Source organism: Neophocaena asiaeorientalis, unplaced genomic scaffold (assembly GCF_003031525.2).
Source record: "Neophocaena asiaeorientalis asiaeorientalis breed wild unplaced genomic scaffold, Neophocaena_asiaeorientalis_V1.1 scaffold429, whole genome shotgun sequence".
NCBI classification, from domain to species: Eukaryota; Metazoa; Chordata; class Mammalia; order Artiodactyla; family Phocoenidae; genus Neophocaena; species Neophocaena asiaeorientalis.
Window position 1 is genome coordinate 4404920 of NW_020173550.1, and position 18210 is coordinate 4423129.

An 18210-nucleotide genomic window follows, 5' to 3' on the forward strand; every position below is an offset into this window, starting at 1 on the left:
AACTCATTCACTCTCACAACCTTCTATACTATACTAAACTATATGTTAGTTTAGTTTAAACTAAACTATATGTTCTAAACTAAACTATATGTTAGTTTCCTATTAGTTGAACATATGGTTACCTACTTAGTTGAAATGGCTGAGTCACTTGTGGTCCTGCAAATCCTCTGAGGATAGAAATAAAACGAAGGTGGGTACAATGACCAAGGTCATATCTCATCTTCTCACCACAAAGAGTATGCTGACTCCTCTTAATGAGCCCCAAGAACTGGCCATATTTATTGAGCACCTACTTTGTGTCGGTACTTTTCTAGATTACGGAAATAAAATGGGGGACAAAACTGACAAATACCCTTTTTTTCAAGGAGTTATCCTTCCCTTCAGGAAGTTAGCATCCTTGTTCAAGGAGGCAAACAAGTCAAATAAAGAGTATGTAAGATGGTGATAAGTGCTATAAAGAAAAATAAAGCAGAGTTTTTAAAAAGAGAGAAAGGGAGAGAGAGAGAGAGAGGAGAAAGATTGAGATATCTTGGGTGCTGTGTTAGGGAAGTCATTTCTAATAGGATAACATTTGAGTAGAGACTTGAAGGAAGGGAGAGAAGTCTGACCCTAGGCAAAGCAAAGGACCTGAGGGCAGAACCTAGATTGCCTTGTTTGAGGAATAAGGGGAAGGCCATTGTGGCTGGTTGTAATAAGCCAGGGCTAGGGTGGGAGATGATATCTAAAGGTAGCAGTGGCCAGAACCTGAAGGCCCTGTGGGTCTGCGTAAGGACTTTGCTATTCTTTTTTTTAACTGAAGTATAGTTGATTTACAATGTTATGTTAATTTCTGCTCTGCTGTACAGCAAAGTGATTCAGTTATACACACACACACACACATATACACATTCTTTTTCATATTCTTTTCCATTATGGTTTGTCACAGGATACTGAGTGTAGTTCCCTGTGCTATAAGTAGGACCTTGTTGTTTATCCATCCTATATATAATAGTTTTCATCTGCTAATCTCAAACTCCAAATCCTTCCCTCTCCCACCCCCCTCTCCTTTGGCAACCACAAGTCTGTTCTCTATGTGTGTGAGTCGGTTTCTGTTTCGTGGATAGGTTCATTTATGTCATATTTTAGATTCCACATATAAGTGATATCATATGGTATTTAGCACTTTGTTATTCTTAACGAATGAGGAAGACATTGGAAAGCCTGAGCTGAGGTGTGACATGTTCAGATCTGTGTTCTTAAAAGATTACGTTGGCCATTCTGTTGAAAATAAACTGAAGGAAAGCAAGGGCAGAAACAAGACCAGGTAGGAGAATCGTGTCATAATTCAGGGCAAGAGAAGATGGTGGCTTGAGAAAAGGCAGTGATGGGAGACCTATTGAGAAGATCTGATGTCTGGACAGAGTCAACTGGGTTTACGAGGTGGGTGGAAGATGAGAAGCATAAGAAAAAGAGTGGAGTCAGGTGACACCAAGGGTTTTGACCTAAGCAACTTCAAGAATGGGGAAAAATGGTGGGGGATGATGGAAATCTATCAGAGGAAAGATTAGGTTTTCCATTTTGGACACAGCAACTTTGAGATATCTCTTTGTATAAAAATTTCTAGGTGGAAATGCTGGAGATACAAGATTGAAGTTCAGGGCAAGAGATGGCAGGTCCAGGTCCATAGATATAAATCTATGACTTTAGCACATACAGATGGCATAAGACACAGGTTAGCAAACTGTAGCCTGTGGACCAACTCTGGCCTGTTGCCTTTTTATAAAATAAAGTTTTATTCAAACACAGTCATGCCCATTTGTTTACATTGTTTATGGTTGCTTTCCTGCTACAATAACAAAGGTGGTGAGTAATTGCAACCAAAACCACATGGCCTCAAAGCCTAAAATATTTTCTACCTGGACCTTTGCAGAAAATGTTTGTAAAATCAACAAGGGAATGGGTGTAGATAAGTAGGAAGAGGATACAAAGATATATACTTGAAGTACTTCTCTAAGGAGGAGTAAGAGGGGAAGAGGTGAGAGTGGAGGTGAGACCAAGGAGTAGACAGTGAGATAGGAGGAAATCCAGGAGAGGTTGTTATTCTAGAAGCTACTTGAAACAAAAATCTATCAAAGGAAGACATGATCAATGATGTGAAATGTTCTGAGGACCAGGAACTGGCCACTGGATTTAACAAAGTAGAAGTTATTGGTCTCCTGGATGGAGCAAGTTCCTGTGGAGTGTGAAAGCATGATTCCAGGGAGTCCAGGAGACAATGAAAGAAGTGGAATTAGAGACAGCAAATACAGAAGTTTTGTTATAAATGGAAGCAGAGAAATGGGGCATAAGTCATTGGAGGAAGAATCATAAAGAGAAATTCCGGTCCCGCCACGATGAGGCATCCTTTATATGCTGATGAGAACCACTGCACAAAAGGCTAAACACTGACAGTGAAAAACAGATGGAATAATTTTTGGAGGAATCTCTTTGATCTGGGGAGAGATGGCAGGTCCAGTGCATGCATGGAGAAGTTGGCCTTGGGCTCACAGTTCATTCAGATAGTGAGGAAGGGGAAGCACATGTTGTTTGAACAGGTGTAGACCAGTGGGTGGACGGGGTGGGAGCTTGTGGAGATTCTCTTCTGGTTGCATCTATGCTCTTCGATGAATTTGGCAGCAGGGACATCTGCTCAAAGTGAGGATTTAAAAGAAGGTGGCAGAATTTTTGAGAAAGAAGAGCAAGCATGAAAAAATGTATAGAAGGTTGTGAGAGTGAATGGGTTTTGGAAATGCAGCAGGTTTGCTGGAGGGTGGTTCAGATCACTTGAGGTTAGTGGTCATGGCTTCTAAGTGAAAGCAGCCAACATCATTTGTTTTCCCCTGTCTGTGTTCGGGGCTTGATGGAGGAGAGACAGAAGGGAGAGTTTGTTTTAACCGGGATTGGAGTTTTGTCAGGTGAGTAAGATAAAGAAGAGAGGAATAAGGAAGTTGGAAAAAAAATCAAAGGCAAGATTTTAATCTGATTAGATTTTTACTTTGCTTTTGATGATAATTGCATTCCTCAACACTTTTCTTGTTTTCTTGGTTTTTTTGAAAAAATATCTCCTCAGGTTTCTCAGCAGAAAGTTGCCCCAGGAGAAGGCCTGTAACTGTGTAGTTTTTTCCCCCAGCTTTATTGAGATATAATTGGCATATTACATTGGGCAAATTTAAGGAGTTCATTGTGTTGATCTGATACACTTATATATTGCAAAGTGATTAGGTTCGCTCACCTAATAGGTTGGCTAACACCTCCATCACGTCACATGATTCCACCATTTCTTTTTTGTGATGAGAACATTAAAGATCTACTCTCTTAGCAATTCTGAAGCATAGAATACAGTATTATTAACTTTAGTCACCATGTTGTACATTAGATCCCCAGAACTTACTCATCTTATAACTGGAAGCTTGTACTCTTTGACCAGCACTGTGCAGTTTTATGAACTATAGTAGTAATTTAAGTTTTCATCTTTAGAGTAAGTGTATTTTCTCATAAGCTTAACTAGTTATTTCTAAAGGTTATTCTATACGCATTGTAGATTATTTGGTTCAGTCCAGTTTCAAGTATTAGAGGTCCCTTACTTTATTGTAACTCACATATGCAGGACTTTTTCATGTAGCCTGCTCCTTTTCTGATGTCCAAATCAGCACCGAGTCAAGCTTGCTAATTCTGAAAAATTATGACTCTGAGGAAGTAACATAGCATTTGAGGAAATATATTTATAGTAAAGTCATAGTCATGAACTACTAGCAGGAAATTATAATATTTTTTGAGGTTGCAAACAGGAAAAGTTTGTTTCAATAGACCCTTTGTCCCAAAAAAGGGAGTTTATAGACCTAAAATATCTAAGGGTGCCTGTCTTGCCTACAAATGGGGATGCTAGTGTCTGCCAAAAGAGATGGTAACTTCCACTTCACAAGTATGTTTGGAAAGAAGGTTTTTACAGTGCTGTTGTAAATAAGTTTCAAGATCTAAAGTACATTGAAAATATTAAAAGATAATAACACCATTATGAGTTGTTACTTTGCCATTTATTCTCTTTCAACAGCTTTATAAAAAGCTCAATATTCATGTTGCCTTAATTGGGATGGAAATCTGGAATGACAAGGATAAGATAAAGATATCCCCCAATGCAAGCCTCACCTTGGAAAGTTTTGCTAAATGGAGGGGGGGTGTCCTCCTAAGAAGAAAGCGTCATGATGTTGCTCAGTTAATCACGTATGTAGAGATTTTCCCCTTTGTGCGTTCTGTGGTATTTGCCATAGACGTTTTTCAAAGCCTTGGCAAAGCAAATGGTATCTCAGGTTACAGGTTTACACATAGAGCGTTAAAAGTTTAAAAAGTATTCATTTGGATCTTATGTTGCATGTGCTCTTACTTTTGTTCCAACGATTTCTTTTTCTTTTTTTTAAGAGAGAGGCTAGTAAGTGAGCAATGATTCATAACAAGCTTGTTTGTTTTGATTGTGTATAACAGAAAGGAAAGGCGGGTTTAGATAATGGCAAGAGGGATTTAGATTCAGTGTTTTAAAAGAATGGATTAGCTGTACGTACCAATCAGGACTAACTTCTAGGACTGAAGGAAAATTGAACATGATATTCTAATCCCATGCTTCTGCCATCCTGACAAAATGACTAATTAGTGACTAATTTAAAAAATAGGGGAAATAAATCCAACAGCTATAAATGACACAAGACTGCTAAGCATATGCCTCAAGACAGTTCGCCGGATGGTTTGCAGCTGGAATCAGATGGCAACAAAGAGTGACTTAAAATTACTTGAGTTTCACTACCTAAGAAAACAGTGGGTGTCATGGGAAATAAGTGGACTAGGTCCTGTCAGAATTAATTAATATTCTGTGCTGGTTATCTATGACTGCATGATGCATCAGCCCGCAACTTACAGACTTAAAATAAGTCTTCTTCATTTATATGTCTAGTGCCTTGCCTGGGGTGCCGGTTGGTCATCTCTTTGCATATACAGCTTTTCAGGTGGCTAACTTGGACTTCCTCCAATATGGCAGTCTCAGATTTCTGGATATCTTAACAAGGTGACTAGCTTTCCCCAGAAGAAGCATTCTAACAGGCCCAGGAGAAAACTTCAAGGCTTGTTATGACTCAGTCTTAGAAATCACACATCACTTCTGGTGTATTCTGTTGGTCAAGAACAAGTCATAGACCTATCCAGTTTTAGGGAAGGTGCTACACAGGATATGAATACCACAAGGCTGGCTCATTGGGTTATCTTTGAAGGCTAGCTGCCACAGTTCCTTAATTTGGAAAGATGAGTTCCAGACTCAGGGGCCCACCACAAGACATAGCTCATTTTGGGGAGTGGTTTGGTGATTTTCCAGGGTCTCGAAGGTAGTAAGTAGTAAGGGAATTCAACTCTTACCAGACTGGTCCCAGGACAAAGCTAAAATGGTAGTTGAATCCAGTATTGTGAAGTAATAGGGTAGAGAAATATAAATTATAGACAAGATGACAGATGTATAGATAAAAAATAGTAATCCAATATCAAGAGTAGATTTCCTGAATAGACCAGAATAAACAAGATAAAAGAACTAAAAAGATAAGGATGGAAGGAAATAATTGTCCTTTCATGTGTAAATTGAAAGCCTTACCATTTACCTGACAAATTAACAAAATATACCTATACCTGGACATAACCGGGTATGAATCTTAGAGTCCAAATATACTCTATCCACTGAAAAGAGAAACCAAAATAGGTAATCCCATAATGGAGGAAGATTTTATTTTTTATAAATGAGCTGGTAGTAAGAATTAAATCCACAAAAATGTAGACTTAAGTATAAATAATTTCACAATATAATTTTAAAAGAGAATATAAATGCCATAAATCTTTAAAATATCATGTATCATACAAAATATCATTACAGAATAACAGATATTGAAATCTCCATAGGGAATGGAAAGTGGCAGGAAGTTCTCTCATTTCCTCATTTTTCATGGCAGAATGTGTACTTGCCATTCTTTATGTTGATAAGTGGGAAAATATAGGTTCAACTTTTTATGTAAATGCACCTACTAAGGGAATTTTAAAAATGATGCATACTTGCAAATTTCTAGATGCAAACCAGGGTCAGATTCTTAACAGACAATAATAACAGAATAATAATAACAAAAAAGCACATGGAATTATTAAAAGTTGAAAGAAAAAATGAAATAAAACCAAAATAGAAATTAAAATTACTAAAGACCAAATATATCATCTACATAAATAAATGCAAGTGGTTCAAATGTCGCTCCAATAGGACAAATATTGCAAATGCATAAATGCTTCAATAACACAAATACTTATAGAATGAGCCCAAACTTAAATCAAGCTACAGCTAAAACAGTGCTAAAATAAAAGTAAACATATATAAAAATACATGAGGAGAACATAAATTAAGGTGAAACATGTTTCATCTTAATTTATATATTTATATAAATTTATACATACATATGTATATATAAAGCAAAATATTTGTTAGAAAAAAAATCCCCCTTTATTTCCTGACAAGAGATGAATTCCACAATGAAAAATATAAGAATCATGAATAAGAGATATAAAATATTAAAGTGATTACTCCCAGATGCTTGGATTTAGGCGGTATGAAAACCATTGTATTTTTAAAAATGCCTTCTGCAAACTCGCTGAAGGAAATATTTGAGTGATGATTCGCGATGTGAGTTTCTCTGTTAATTAGTTAGGGTTCTGGATGAATTGTCTATAGAAAATATACTTAGAGTCATAAGCTTTATCAATTTCTCTCTTTTTCGCAGGGCAAGTGAATTTTCTGGAACAACTGTGGGCCTTGCTTTCATGTCTACAATGTGCTCTCCGTATCATTCTGTTGGCATTGTTCAGGTTTGTTTAAACTGTTGGTTCTACAGCTCAAGCCTGTCAAATGCTGTTGTGCTGCATCTGTTGAGAAGGTCATGTAGTTTTTCTCCTTTGGTCCTTTGGCATGGTAAAAAACAGTGACTGAATTTCAAATGTTGAATCAATCTTGCATATCCAGTATAAACCCAACATGGTCATAATGTATTATTTGTATATATTGCTGGAGTCAACATGGTAACATACGTTGAGGATTTTTGCATCTATATTCATGAGGGATATTAGTCTGTAGTTATCTTATCCTGTAATGTGTTTTTCAGGTTTTGTTATTAGAGCAAGTGTCAGGGTAAAGGATGTGCTCCCAACTCTTCGATTTTCTGGAATATTTGAGTAAAATTAGTATTATTCCTTCCTGAAATGTTTGGTATAATTCACTAGTAAAACCATATGGGTCTGGCATGTTTTTGTGGAAAATTTTTAAACTACATTTTCAATTTCCTCAATAGATATTGGACTTCTCAGGTTATTTATCTCTTCTTGAGTGAGCGTTGGTAGTTTGTGTCTTCAAGGAAAGTTGTCCATTTAAGTTGGCATATATTTGTCGATGATATTCCATTACTATCCTTTTAATATCTGTAGGATTTGTAGTGATTTTCCCTCTATCATTCATATTAGTAATTTGTGGGGTTTTTTTTTCCCCATGATCAGTCTGGCCAAAGGTATATCAATTTTATTGATCTCAAGGAAACAGTTTTTGCTTTACTGAGGCTTTCCTAGTTTCAATTTCATTGATTTCCGCTCTTGTCTTGATTATTGATTTTTTCTGCATTCTCTGCATTTAATTTGTTACTCTTTTTGTAGTTACTTAAGGAAGAATTTTAGATTGTGAATTTGAGGGTTTTCTTCTTTTCACATATAATCATTTAATGCTATAAATTTCCCACTATGCACTGCTTTAGCTGCATCCAAGTTTTTTGGATACGTGTGGTTTCATTTTCATTAAGTTAAAAATATTTGCTAATCTTTTTAATAAATTTATTTATTCATTTATTTATTTTTGGCTGCGTTGGGTCTTTGTTGCTGCGTGCAGCCTTTCTGTAGTTGCAGCGAGCAGGGGCTACTCTTCATTGTGGTGCATGGGCTTCTCATCGCAGTGGCTTATCTTTGTTGCGGAGCACAGGCCCTAGGCGCACAGGCTTCAGTAGTTGTGACACTCAGGCTCAGTAGTTGTGGCACACGGGCTTAGTTGCTCCGCAGCATGTGGGATCTTCCTGGACCAGGGATCAAACCCGTGTCCTCTGCATTGGCAGGCAGATTCTTAACCACTGCACCACCAGGGAAGTCCCCTTAATTTCTTTTTGACTCATGTATTATTTAGATGTGTATTGTAATAATTTTCATTATTGACTTTTTAGTTTAATTCTGTTATTCTGTCATGGTCTGTGTATTCATTTGTTGGGGCTGCCATAACAAAATACTATCGCCTGTGTGGTTTAAACAACAGAAATTTATTTTCTCACAGTTCTGGAGGCTGGAAATCCAAGATCAAGGTGTCAGTAGCTTTAGGTGACAAGGTATCTGAGGCCTGTCTCCTTGGCTTGATGATGACCACCTTTTTGCTGTGCCCTCATGTGGCCGTTTTTCTGTGCACACTTACCCCTGGTGTCTCTTCCTCTTCTCATAAGGACATCAGTCTTATTGTATTAGGGCCCCACCCTTATGACCTCGTCTAACCTAATTATCCCTTTGAAGATTCTATCTCCAAATACAGTCATGTTAGGAGTTAGGGCTTCAACATATGAATTAGTGGGCAGGACACAATTTAGTTCATAATAGTCTGGGAATATACTTTGTAGAATTTTGATATTTTAAATTTTTTTGAGGTTTGTTCTTGGTCATTGCCCCATATGAACTTCAAAAAGAATGTGTCCTACTGTTGTTGGAGTGTTCTGTAATTGTCAGTTATGTCAGGTTGACTTATAGTGTTCAGTTCTTTTGAATCGTTTATGGAGAGAGTGTTTAAGTATCCAGGCAGAACTGTAGATGTGTCTGTTTCTTCTTTCAGTTCTATAAGTTTCACTTCATGTATTTTGAAGCTCTATTGTAAAGTGAATACACAGAGTTGTCATGTCTTGTTGGAGAACTGATCCATTTATCATATTATGTGCCTCTATTTCCCTGAAATATTCCTATTCTGAAGTCTACTTTGTCCAAATTCAGTATAATCACTCCAATACTTTGTGGCTATAGTGTACTTGATACAACCTCTTCCTTACTTTTATTTTTAGCATATGTATTTCTTTACATTTAAAGAAGGTTTCTGCTAGATAGTATATACATGGATTTTATTTTTTATCTAATCTGACAATCTCTGTCTTTTATTTGGTATGTTTAAATAATTTATATGTAATATCATTATTCATATTGTTGGATTAAAATCTTTCATTTTGCTAGATGTTTCCTATGCCATCTCTTCTATTTTTTCTGCCTTTTTAGGATTGAGTATATTAAAAAAAATTTCATTTATCTCCATTATTAGCTTTTTATTGATTTGTTTCTTTTTAATGGTTACCCTGGGGTTTATTATACATCTCTGCTTGTATGTTTTACCTTGAAATGGTATTAACTGGTTCACATATAGTATAAGGACTTTACAAGGGAACACCTCTAATTACTCCCTTCCATCCTTTGTGCTATTTTTATCAAATGTTTAACTTCGCATATACTATAACTACAATATACACTGTTGCTAATTTTTCTTTAAAAGTCATCTTGCTGTGCAATTTAAGATGAGAAAAAATTAGTTTTCCATTTATCTTATCTTTACTGGTGCTTATTTTGGTTACATTCCCAACATTCTTCCTTTCTTTGCAGAGAGAAAATTTCTATCTGGCATAATGTATTTTTTCTTCCATAAGAATTTTTTTAAAAATATTTCTTATAATACAAGTCTCCTGTCCATGAATTCTTTCCATTTTTGTAAGAAGATGACCTTATCTCTCTTTCATTCTTGTATATATATTTCACTGGGTTGACAATTCTGGGTGGATAGTGTTTTTCTTTCAGCACTTTTAGTGATCTCACTGTCTGCTGGAGTTCCTAACGAGAAATCTGCTGTAAACTTTATCTTTGTTCCTCTCTAATGTGTGTGGGTGTTTTTTTTTTTTTCTGATTTTAATATTTTTCCTTTGTCCTTAATTTCTTCAATTTGATTATAATTATAATTATGTTATAACTAAGGGGTTTTTGTGGGGAGAGGTAATTTATCCTACTTAGTGTTCCTTTGTCCTGGGGCTTGGTATTTGTGATTAATTTTGGAAAATTTTAGGCCATTATGTCTTCAAATATTTCTTCTCTTCCATTCTCATCCTTTTTACTTTCTGGGATTTCAATTACGTATAAGTAATTGAACATATATGTATGATCATTCTATATTACCCCACAAAACTTGTATCTCCATGTTTGTTTCATTTTGTTTGGTTTTTCCTTTTTATCATTTTTTTCAATTCGTGTTACCATTTGGGTAATTTCTGTTGAAACATTAAATCCACTGATTCTTTCCTCAGCTATTCCGGATCTACTGTTAAGCCTATGGAAGGCATTATTCATCTCTGTTACTGTCTTTTTCAATTCTAGTGTTTCCATTTGATTCTCTCTTATGGTGTCCAACTCTCTTCTGAAATTTTCCATCCAGTCTTATATGATATTCATCTTTCCCACTGAAGCTTTTAACACATTAATCATAGTTATTTTAAAGTGCCTCTCCGATAGCACTAATAATCTGAGTCTGGTTCTGTTGATCGGCAAGGTATTGTTTTTTGGGGGGGTGAGGCCTTATTACTTTTTGTTGAAAGTTAGGCCTCTCATGAAAGGCAATAGTCTGAGGTAAATAATTTTTGGCCTGGAAATGATCACTTCTTTCCTTCTTCTAGGACTTCAGTGTGAAGATCTGAATCAATCTAGCAGGAGTTGAGCTGGGTTCGGGATTTTTTGATTGGTATGGACATCTCAGTGCATCACAGATGTTAAATTCCTCTCACGTTATTTTGTGTTTAGAATGAAGGACGGTTTGCCAGAGTCTTTCTCACTGTGTGTTCCACACTCATCTTTGGGGCTTTCCTGCACCTCACAGGGAGTCTCTAAGCTGTCATCCATCTCCCATCCATAGGTTGTTGTTGCTGGATGATCGCTGGACTTTTGGTGGGAGGAGGGCATGTCCTTTTGTTCTCATTAAGCTCAGTCTTAGGGAAGTCCTGCATCTCTTAGTTTCTGGCATGGGTCCTTCCAGTGATTCTGATCCACTGCCAGATGGTAGAGACCTCTAGTGACGTAAACCCAGCAGGCATTCCTGCCCCTTCTGCCCCTCTCCTCCAGTGGTAGAGGTTTTTTGCTTTTGGTTTTTTTTTTTCCCCTTTCTTTTTATTTTTCACAGTTGCACTGAGACTTCACCAGTGCGTTAAGGGTGACAAGATTTGTTGCCCTTCTCTTAGAAGTTTAAGACCTTAGTTAGGGCTAGGACTAGAGTAAGCCAAGTGAGGCACTTAGCTCACCCTGGTGCTGGTCATGTTTGCTCCATTACAGGGAGAAGGGAGAAGGATTGTGAAGGGGTTTCATGCCTTTGCTACTGCTGTTCTGCTCCCCCAGGTCAATACCATGATGGAGGATTTCCCAGAACTCTGACTTAGTGACGTTATGTGGAGAAAAATCTGTGAATACGTGGGAATTTCTCTAATTTCTGAATTCCTCACATTTTGCATATTCTCTTGCTATTCCACAATCAACATTTATCAGTTTTTTGGGGGTTTTTTTTGGTGTTTCCACCACACTTTTTTTTTAATAGCTCTTTATTGGAGTATAACTGCTTCACAATACTGCAGTAGCCTCTGTCACACAACAAAGTGAATCAGCTGTATGTACACATATATCCCCATATCCTCTCCCTCTTGAGCCTCCCTCCCACCCTCCCTATCCCACCCCTCTAGGTCATCGCAAAGCACCGAGCTGATCTCCCTGTGCTATGCTGCTGCTTCCCACTAGGTGACAGTTTTACGTTTGGTAGTATATATATGTCGATGCTACTCTCACTTCACATCAGTTTTTAATGTTTTGTATGAGTTATTACTGGCATATGGTAGTGTCTGCCCCAGGTAAACAGAAGTTCACGTCCACCTCTCCCACTAGGTGCCAGCCTGTCTTTCCTTAGATTTCAGCTTTGTTGCCTTGTGACCTCAGCTCTAGGATTGGTTCTAGAAAATTGTGAATCTGACTACAATAAGTTTGGGTGGGATGCTCTGTCCAGCTTTCTGTTATCTGGTGATGAGAAACAGGGGTCAGGGAATTCTCATCTGACTTTGTCTAATTTCAGTTTTCATCAGGCCCTGGGTCTCAGCAGCTAGGCTTTCTCAGTGATCCTGCGTCCTTTCAATGGCAGCAAAAGTCTGCTTTCTGACTTTTGCAGATCATTCCTGGAAGAGAGTTTGCTGGCCCTCCTGCAATGGCAGAAAACCTCACTTGATATCAATATAGGATCCTAGACTCAGGATTTTTGTCTGCCCCTCTCTCTCAGGAGTAGAGGTTTTTGTAGTTTTGTGTGGGGGCTGTGTGTGTGTGTGTGCGTGTTAAACTCATGCCCTATCTGTAACAGGTCGGCAGTTCTGCTATAGGTTGTTGCTACTTCTCCCGTCAGTGAATATGTATATATCTCCCCAATATATCTTATGAGTCTAGGTTTATGATAGGCTTCCTGTCATAAACGGAGGAAGTAAAATATGTATTTTAAAGCTTGAAAGTGCCTACCATAAAACTGGAAGAGAAACTAGCCCACTTAAAGCAATAGTTAATAATATATGATAGTAACATCCATAAGATGTTATGGAAAAAACCTGAACAAACTTTTTGACCAACCCAATAGACTTAAAACTGCAGTAGGAATCCAGAGGAGAGGATTGTTGATGAAGAGTAATGTGGTCAGGAAAAGTTCCGTTAAAATGAACCTCAGAGCTTGGATTGGATTGAAGGGGAAGAGAGGATGGAGGTAATTCCAGTAGAAAAAACCATTTAAGTTATGAAAATAATTATTTAAAGGAAGGTACGCTAAATTTGAAGGAACCTCAAATAAGGCAATCTGGAAAGTGTCTATTTAAACACATTTCTTTTTTTCTTAAATGGTTTGGTTTGTTTCTGTCCCCACTGAAGACTCTCCATCTTAATAGATAGTAAGGTTACCAGGTTCACCTCAATAGGATGCAACAATATTGTGAGTGGTAGGTGTTAACTTCCTGTCTCACATACGTGTTCCTTGTTTGCCAGCCTTGTACTGTGCCTGATGGACTTCTCTCTTTTGTTCTTTGAAACGAAGTACATAAGGGAATCAGTTTTCTGTGGGTGGGTGTTATTGGCATATTCCTGCATCCCTACTGGGAAATTACAACCAGCAATGATTCTTTCGTGTTGTTTTATTGCTTCTGGATAACTTGGATGTCCTGGTCCAACACCTTTAATCAGAAACAATCTGGTAATGAAGTTGGCTACTCGCTGAACTTCATGCAGTAAGGGAAGTCTGGAGTTGACTGATGTCTAGTCTTGGCAGTAGTAGATTTGAAAAAGGTACCAGTGGTTCTAAAGTTCTAGGTTCATGAGCACGTCTAGATCCCTATGAACTAAATACATTAAAGACCTCCAATTATTGATAAATTGGAAAGAATTTGAAAAACAATCCAAATGTGAGGGGGGAGGTAAATCAGTTTTTAAAAATTCTAATTTCTTATTATTGTTGAAAAAAAGGTTGTCATTATCCGCCATGGCAGAAAATAACAAAAATTTTCATTATAGGGACCCATTGACAAGAACAGAGAGTAGCCTTATGCCTTGTGATGGGGATTCAGTACCAAAGGGGTGTGTGTGTTGGGGGGAGAGACAGCAAGAGATACAGAGACAGAGAGACAAAAAGGCAGAGAAAGTCAGGGTGAGAGACAGGAGAGAAGGGAAGAGAAGGAGAGAGGGGAAGAGATGGGTAAGGTGAGGAAACTGAAGCTAAAATCAAGACTCTCTACTCCACTTGACTACAGTGAAAATACTTAATTATGTCCTGAGTGATAATTCAGTTTGCAAACCAGAGTATCTGTCTCCCTATTCTCATCCTCAGGACCACAGTCACAACATGCTCATCACTGCAGGGACCATGGCCCATGAAATGGGCCATAACTTCGGAATGTTTCATGACACCTATGCTTGCAAGTGCCCTTCTACAGTATGTGTGATGGACAGAGCACTAAGGTGAGTCTTTCTGGGAAGATGCTGTTTATCTGTGTTTTGGATTCACGCTGGGCTGTCATCTTCAATGACATGTTCAAACTTTCAAATTATTAAATAGCAGTATCAGGACAAAACCATGGATGTGTATCTATACCAAACTACCTTGTACCTCATCTATGTGTAATGTTTTTCATTAACTGAGACATAGTTTAAACATACTGTCTCTTTGCTGTTGGGGTGATGTGTCACTTTATCCTCATCTTAGCTACACAAGATCTGGGTTCATAAAATCATTAGCATTTATCACATTTTCAGTGAATTCAGATTGGGTGGTGGTAATGGAGAAGTTTTAGAAGAAAAATGTAATTAAAGAAGAATGGGGCTTCCCTGGTGGCACAGTGGTTGAGAGTCCGCCTGCCGATGCAGGGGACAACAATCCACCTCCTAGTGTAATGAAAATAATAAAAAAAATAAACAAATGGGACCTAATTAAACTTAAAAGGTTTTGCACAGCAAAGGAAACCATAAACAAAAAGACAACCCTCAGAATGGGAGAAAATATTTGCAAACAAAGCAACCAACAAGGGATTAATCTCCAAAAATGTACAAACAGCTCATGCAGCTCAATATCAAAAAAACAAACCAACCAATCAAAAAATGAGAAGATCTAAATAGACATTTTTCCAAAGAAGACATACAGATGACTAAAAAGCACATGAAAAGATGCTCAACATCATTAATTATTAGAGAAATGTAAATCAAAACTACAATGAGGTATCAACTCACATGGGTCAGAATGGCCATCATCAAAAAATCTACAAACAATAAATGCTGGAGAGGGTGTGGAGAAAAGGGAACCCACCTATACTGTTGGTGGGAATGTAAATTGGTGCAGCCACAATGGAGAACAGTATGGAGGTTCCTTAAAAAACTAAAAATAGAGTTACCATATAATCCCACTCCTGGGCATATATCCAGAGAAAACCATAATTCGAAAAGGTACATGCAACCCCAATGTTTATTGCAGCTGTATTTACAATAGCCAGGACATGGAAGCAACCTAAATGTCCATCAACAGAGGAATGGATAAAGAAGATGTGGTACATACATACAAAGGAATATTACTCAGCCATAAGAAAGAATGAAATAATGCCATTTGCAGCAACATGGATGGACCTAGAGATTGTCATACAGAGTGAACTGTCAGACAAAGACAAATATATGATACCACTTATATGTGGAATCTAAAAAAAGGGTACAAATGAACTTAGCTACAAAACAGAAATAGATACAGATGTAGAGAACAAACGAATGGTTACCAGGGTGTAAAGTGGGGGGCAGATAAATTGGGAGACTGGGATTGACATATACACACTACTAGATATAAAATAGATAATAAGGACCTACTGTATCGCACAAGGAACTCTATTAAATACTCTGTAATGGCCTATATGGGAAAATAATCTAAAAAAGTGGATTTATGTATATGTATAACTGATTCACTTTGCTGTATATGCGAAACTAATACAACATTGTAAAGCAAATATACTCTAATAAATTTTTTTTTTAAAAAAGAAGAATGTTCTCATAGGAAGATGACGAGAGTCTTTGAAAAGAGATTACACATTCCTGCCACACCTTAGGCAAAACTGCCCTGGAATTTTATTTTTAAGAACCCCACATCCCTTTTATGTGTTCATTTCCTCTTTTTGTATTTCCCTCTCCCAGCTCATTCAAGCTAGGGTTAGTCTCCCATGCCCTTCCACAAAACAGCATATGGCTGCATGCCAGTTACATATCTTATGCTATCTCTCACATATATTACTGTAGTTTAAAATTTTTAAATTTTAAGTATAGTTGATTTACAATGTTGTGTTAATTTCTTCTGTACAGCAAAGTGACTCAGATAAGTAGGCATATATATTCTTTTTCATATTCTTTTCCATTATGGTTTGTCACAGGGTATTGAATATAGTTCCCTGTACTATACAGTAGGACCTTGTTGTTTATCCATCTTATGTATAATAGTTTGCCTCTTCTAATCCCAAACTCCCATTCCTTCCCTCCCCTGCAACCCCCTTGGCTACTGCTTTTTTTTTTTTTTGCAGTACGCGGGCCTCTCACTGTTGTGGCCTCTCCCGTTGAGGAGCACAGGCTCCGGACGCTCAGGCTCAACGGCCATGGCTCACGGGCCCAGCCGCTCTGCGGCATGTGGGATCTTCCTGGACCGGGGCACAAACCCATGTCCTTTGCATCGGCAGCCGGACTCTCAACCAATGCGCCACCAGGGAAGCCCGGCTACTGCTTTTTTAACCTCATTGTTATTTGTGGAATGAAGAGAGGCTGTCAGTAGAAATCCCTCTGAAGGAAAATGAATTCTTAAACATGTAAATAAATATAATTTTAGTGCCTTTAAGACTTCAAAACCAAAACGACCGAAGGCTGAATGAGATTATCTGGATAAATTAGAAGGATTTTTAGTTTATTAAACAGCAGCCTGGATGTTCTATTTTAAGATGTGACCATACTTGCCTTGTTCATTAAGCTGGAGGTGTTTATACCTGCCCAGGTGGGCTACTTCAGGCACAAAAATAAGAGCTCATGATTTAGCAGTTGGTGAGTGTCTTCCCTTTGATCTTTTGGGTCACGTTTTGAGTGTATCACACCCAATGCCTGATATTTCCCCCTATCTGCTCAGCGTTACTGTATTCCATTTTCTTTTTCCTTACCTTTACAGCTTCTATATACCTACGGACTTCAGTTCCTGCAGCCGTGTCAGCTATGAAAAATTCTTGGAAGATAAATTATCCAATTGCCTCTTTAACATTCCGCTGCCTACAGATATCATATCCACCCCAATCTGTGGGAACCAGTTGTTAGAAATGGGAGAAGACTGTGACTGTGGGACCCCCGAGGTACCACCAAGTTCTTTCTAAAATGATCTACTTTGTTTTTCAATTGCTGAGAGATAAACTATCAACGTGCAGTTCACTAAAAAAATCACACTTCTTGTAATTTTGTAAATGTTTGTTTGTAGACATTTGTTAGGCCAACTTTGGGACTCAGGACTTTTTACCATTCGAAGTGCCTGGCTTTGTCCCATCCTCTTGACAGGGCAGCCAGGATTCTGAATGGGACCTTTGCCCCCATCTTATTAATACCTAATGTGAGCACCAGGCCAAGCTCTCAGGGGGTTGGCCTTTCAGTACTTCAAAATAGGATTACACATTTATCCCTTCTGTGAGACAAAGGAATCTTTCCCAGATGATGTTTGTTTGAATAAGGGCAAGAGTTTTTTGGGGTTCTTTTTGCAGTACGCGGGCCTCTCACTGTTGTGGCCTCTCCCGTTGCGGAGCACAGGCTCCGGACACGCAGGCTCAGCGGCCATGGCTCATGGGCCCAGCCGCTCCGCGGCATGTGGGATCTTCCCAGACCGGGGCACGAACCCGTGTCCCCTGCATCGGCAGGCGGACTCTCAACCACTGCACCACCAGGGAAGCCCAGGGCAAGAGTTTTAACCCTAAAAATTGGTAACTGTAAATATCTCACTCTGAGGTTCCCAAAGTAGGAGTTTCCCCAAAGCCTTGTACAGATGCCTAATTTCTCAGAAGCAAGGTGGGGAGAACAAGACAAAGTATATATACTGCTTTATAGAGAGCTGAATTAAATGTCAAACTTGAATAAAGAACTATATTTTTAGATTTTCAGTACATGCTCTAGAGATTAAGTTTACTGCTGGATAGATACACAATTGATGAGCTGAACTAATTATGTTCTGTAACAATTTAGAAGAATTTGATTTTCAAAAAACTGTCCCTTTCTTTTGTTTTCTCTCCTATTTCACCAAAAACAGACCATGTTCAGTATTACTATGGGAGATTGGGGGAACTAGAAAAGATATTCAAATAAAAAAATTATGTAAGTAGAATTCAGATAAACTCAGTATTTCTAATGTTAAACCTTTTTTTTTAGTTTTCCCCCAAATCATTTTCAAACTGTATCAAAGAAAGGTCTGTGTGATGAATAAATTGTATTATGAATTGTGCCAAAATGAGACCAAAAGGTAATCTTGCATTTGCATTTGTTTCT

The 18210-nt window shown here is 38.0% G+C and overlaps 1 protein-coding gene across 2 annotated transcripts in view; it reads left to right on the forward strand.

Moving 5' to 3' along the window:
- ADAM28 (ADAM metallopeptidase domain 28) overlaps window positions 1–18210 on the forward strand; it is a 58549-nt gene that overhangs the window by 20961 nt on the left and 19378 nt on the right. For both annotated transcript variants that reach the window (XM_024747758.1, XM_024747760.1), the window contains exons 9-12: window positions 4070–4239; window positions 6810–6894; window positions 14012–14142; window positions 16859–17036. In XM_024747758.1, the coding sequence (XP_024603526.1) occupies window positions 4070–4239; window positions 6810–6894; window positions 14012–14142; window positions 16859–17036 (564 nt within the window). The remainder of the gene's footprint in view (window positions 1–4069; window positions 4240–6809; window positions 6895–14011; window positions 14143–16858; window positions 17037–18210) is intronic.